The 1,742-nt window shown below is 31.7% G+C and overlaps 1 protein-coding gene across 1 annotated transcript in view; it reads right to left on the reverse strand.

The window, feature by feature from the left end:
* The window catches only part of LOC107610675 (probable serine/threonine-protein kinase PBL3), a 1,849-nt gene continuing 615 nt past the window's right edge, over nucleotides 509-1,742 (reverse strand). The window contains exons 3-4 of the mRNA XM_021123050.1: nucleotides 1,511-1,634; nucleotides 509-1,001 (exon numbers count right to left, since the gene is read on the reverse strand). Coding sequence (XP_020978709.1) covers nucleotides 520-1,001; nucleotides 1,511-1,634 — 606 coding nt within the window. The 3' untranslated portion in view covers nucleotides 509-519. The remainder of the gene's footprint in view (nucleotides 1,002-1,510; nucleotides 1,635-1,742) is intronic.

Consider the following 1,742-nt stretch of genomic DNA (forward strand, 5'->3'; position numbering starts at 1 on the left):
TATTTATTTATTTATTATTTAATGTAGATATATGGATATGTAGCTTGAATCTATGAAAACAAATGTGATATCCATGATGCGATTCCATTAGAGTGCGAATCGGATCCAAATCAATTTGACATTCTGCGGATTGGATTATATTTGTAATTTGCAGATAAATACGAATAAATACTTCTAAGGATGAATTGATGATAAACAAATATCTGAGACTATGAAGACATTTCTAGTCACTACAAGTAAGAAAGTAAAAGTCTTGGGGTGCCTACCACTTGCAACACAATCCAAAAAAAGGCTAACGAATGTAACCTACGTAAATATATTTACATTACAATGAACAAGAATTTTACAGAATGAAGATATACAAATTCTTTTTTTTTTTTTGCCATTGTCAAATATAAGCATCAAACTTTTTTGTCATTCATTTTGTATTGTAAAATCTGTAAAATATACCAGACTCGTACAAAATGAATTATATAATATATGACATCGATATTGACATTAAAAAAAGTGTGTGAATCATTAATAATGATGCGTGGGTTGCAAGAGGGGTGACCTGCCGGTGTTGTATGGTGAATAATAATTATCATTATTACTATTATTATATCTCAAAGGAGACAAAACCAATTGATTAGGGGCCCTGGGTAACCTTGGGCTTGATGATATGGGCCTATTCTTGGGCCTATGTGAGTGGTTATTACTAGTTAGTGGAAGCCTTTCTAAAGTAGATAAAATATCAAGCATCTGAGGCCTGAACTTGGGCTCACTAATGCATTGCAAAGCAAGAAGAGCAACTATATAAGCTGCCCTTTGTGAGTATTGTCCTGCTAACTTAGTGTCCATGATCCTGAACAACTTCCTCCTATCACCCAAATAGGGTTTTGCCCATTCCACAAGATTATGTTCCATCCCAGATTTTGTTACCTCAATTGCACGCCGTCCAGTTAGTAATTCCAATAGTACTACTCCAAAACTATACACGTCACATTTTGTAGTTAGCCGACCTGAAAAAGGGGTCCAGAACAAATAATCAATAGCATAATAAAAGTCAGGAAAGATTTTTAAGGATATCAAAAATAGCATTGTTCGAGTTATTTTAACTATTAATCTCAATAATAAAATATTTACATGATTAAGATTGATGATTAAAACTATTAAACATCAGTATTTATAATATATTTGAAATTTTTTCTAAAAGTTATATCGTTGTTGATTTCTTTTTAGGAAAAGACTAGGAGGTTAGCACTTTTAGCATAAAGATGAAGAGAAATGGCTGGTATTGATTCGAATGTAAGGCAAAAACAAAAAGAAAAGTTGTTGATGAGCGAAAATTTCTAAATTTTTTTATTCAATGATAAAATCTAATGAGTAGTATTAGAGTTGAAATATGAATTGAAATAAAAAATTTAGCCGATACCAGATGGAGTGGGGATTATTTACCAGCATTGCCATATAAGATATGAATGATATGCATGGAAACTATACAAATTTTGGAAGAAAAAATGAAACCTACCTGTAAGGATATATTCAGGAGCAGCATAACCTACAGTGCCCAAGACCTGAGTAGAAACATGACTTCGATCACCAATGGGCCCTGCTTTCGCCAATCCAAAATCAGAAAGTTTTGCATTAAATTCCTGCATTTAATTAATCAATAATTTTAATTAGTAAAAGTACTACACAGGAATTAATAAAATGGGCATACATACATATCAGAAATGCTTGAAAAATAATAAAAATTAGTC

Source organism: Arachis ipaensis, chromosome B01 (assembly GCF_000816755.2).
Source record: "Arachis ipaensis cultivar K30076 chromosome B01, Araip1.1, whole genome shotgun sequence".
NCBI lineage: Eukaryota > Viridiplantae > Streptophyta > Magnoliopsida > Fabales > Fabaceae > Arachis > Arachis ipaensis.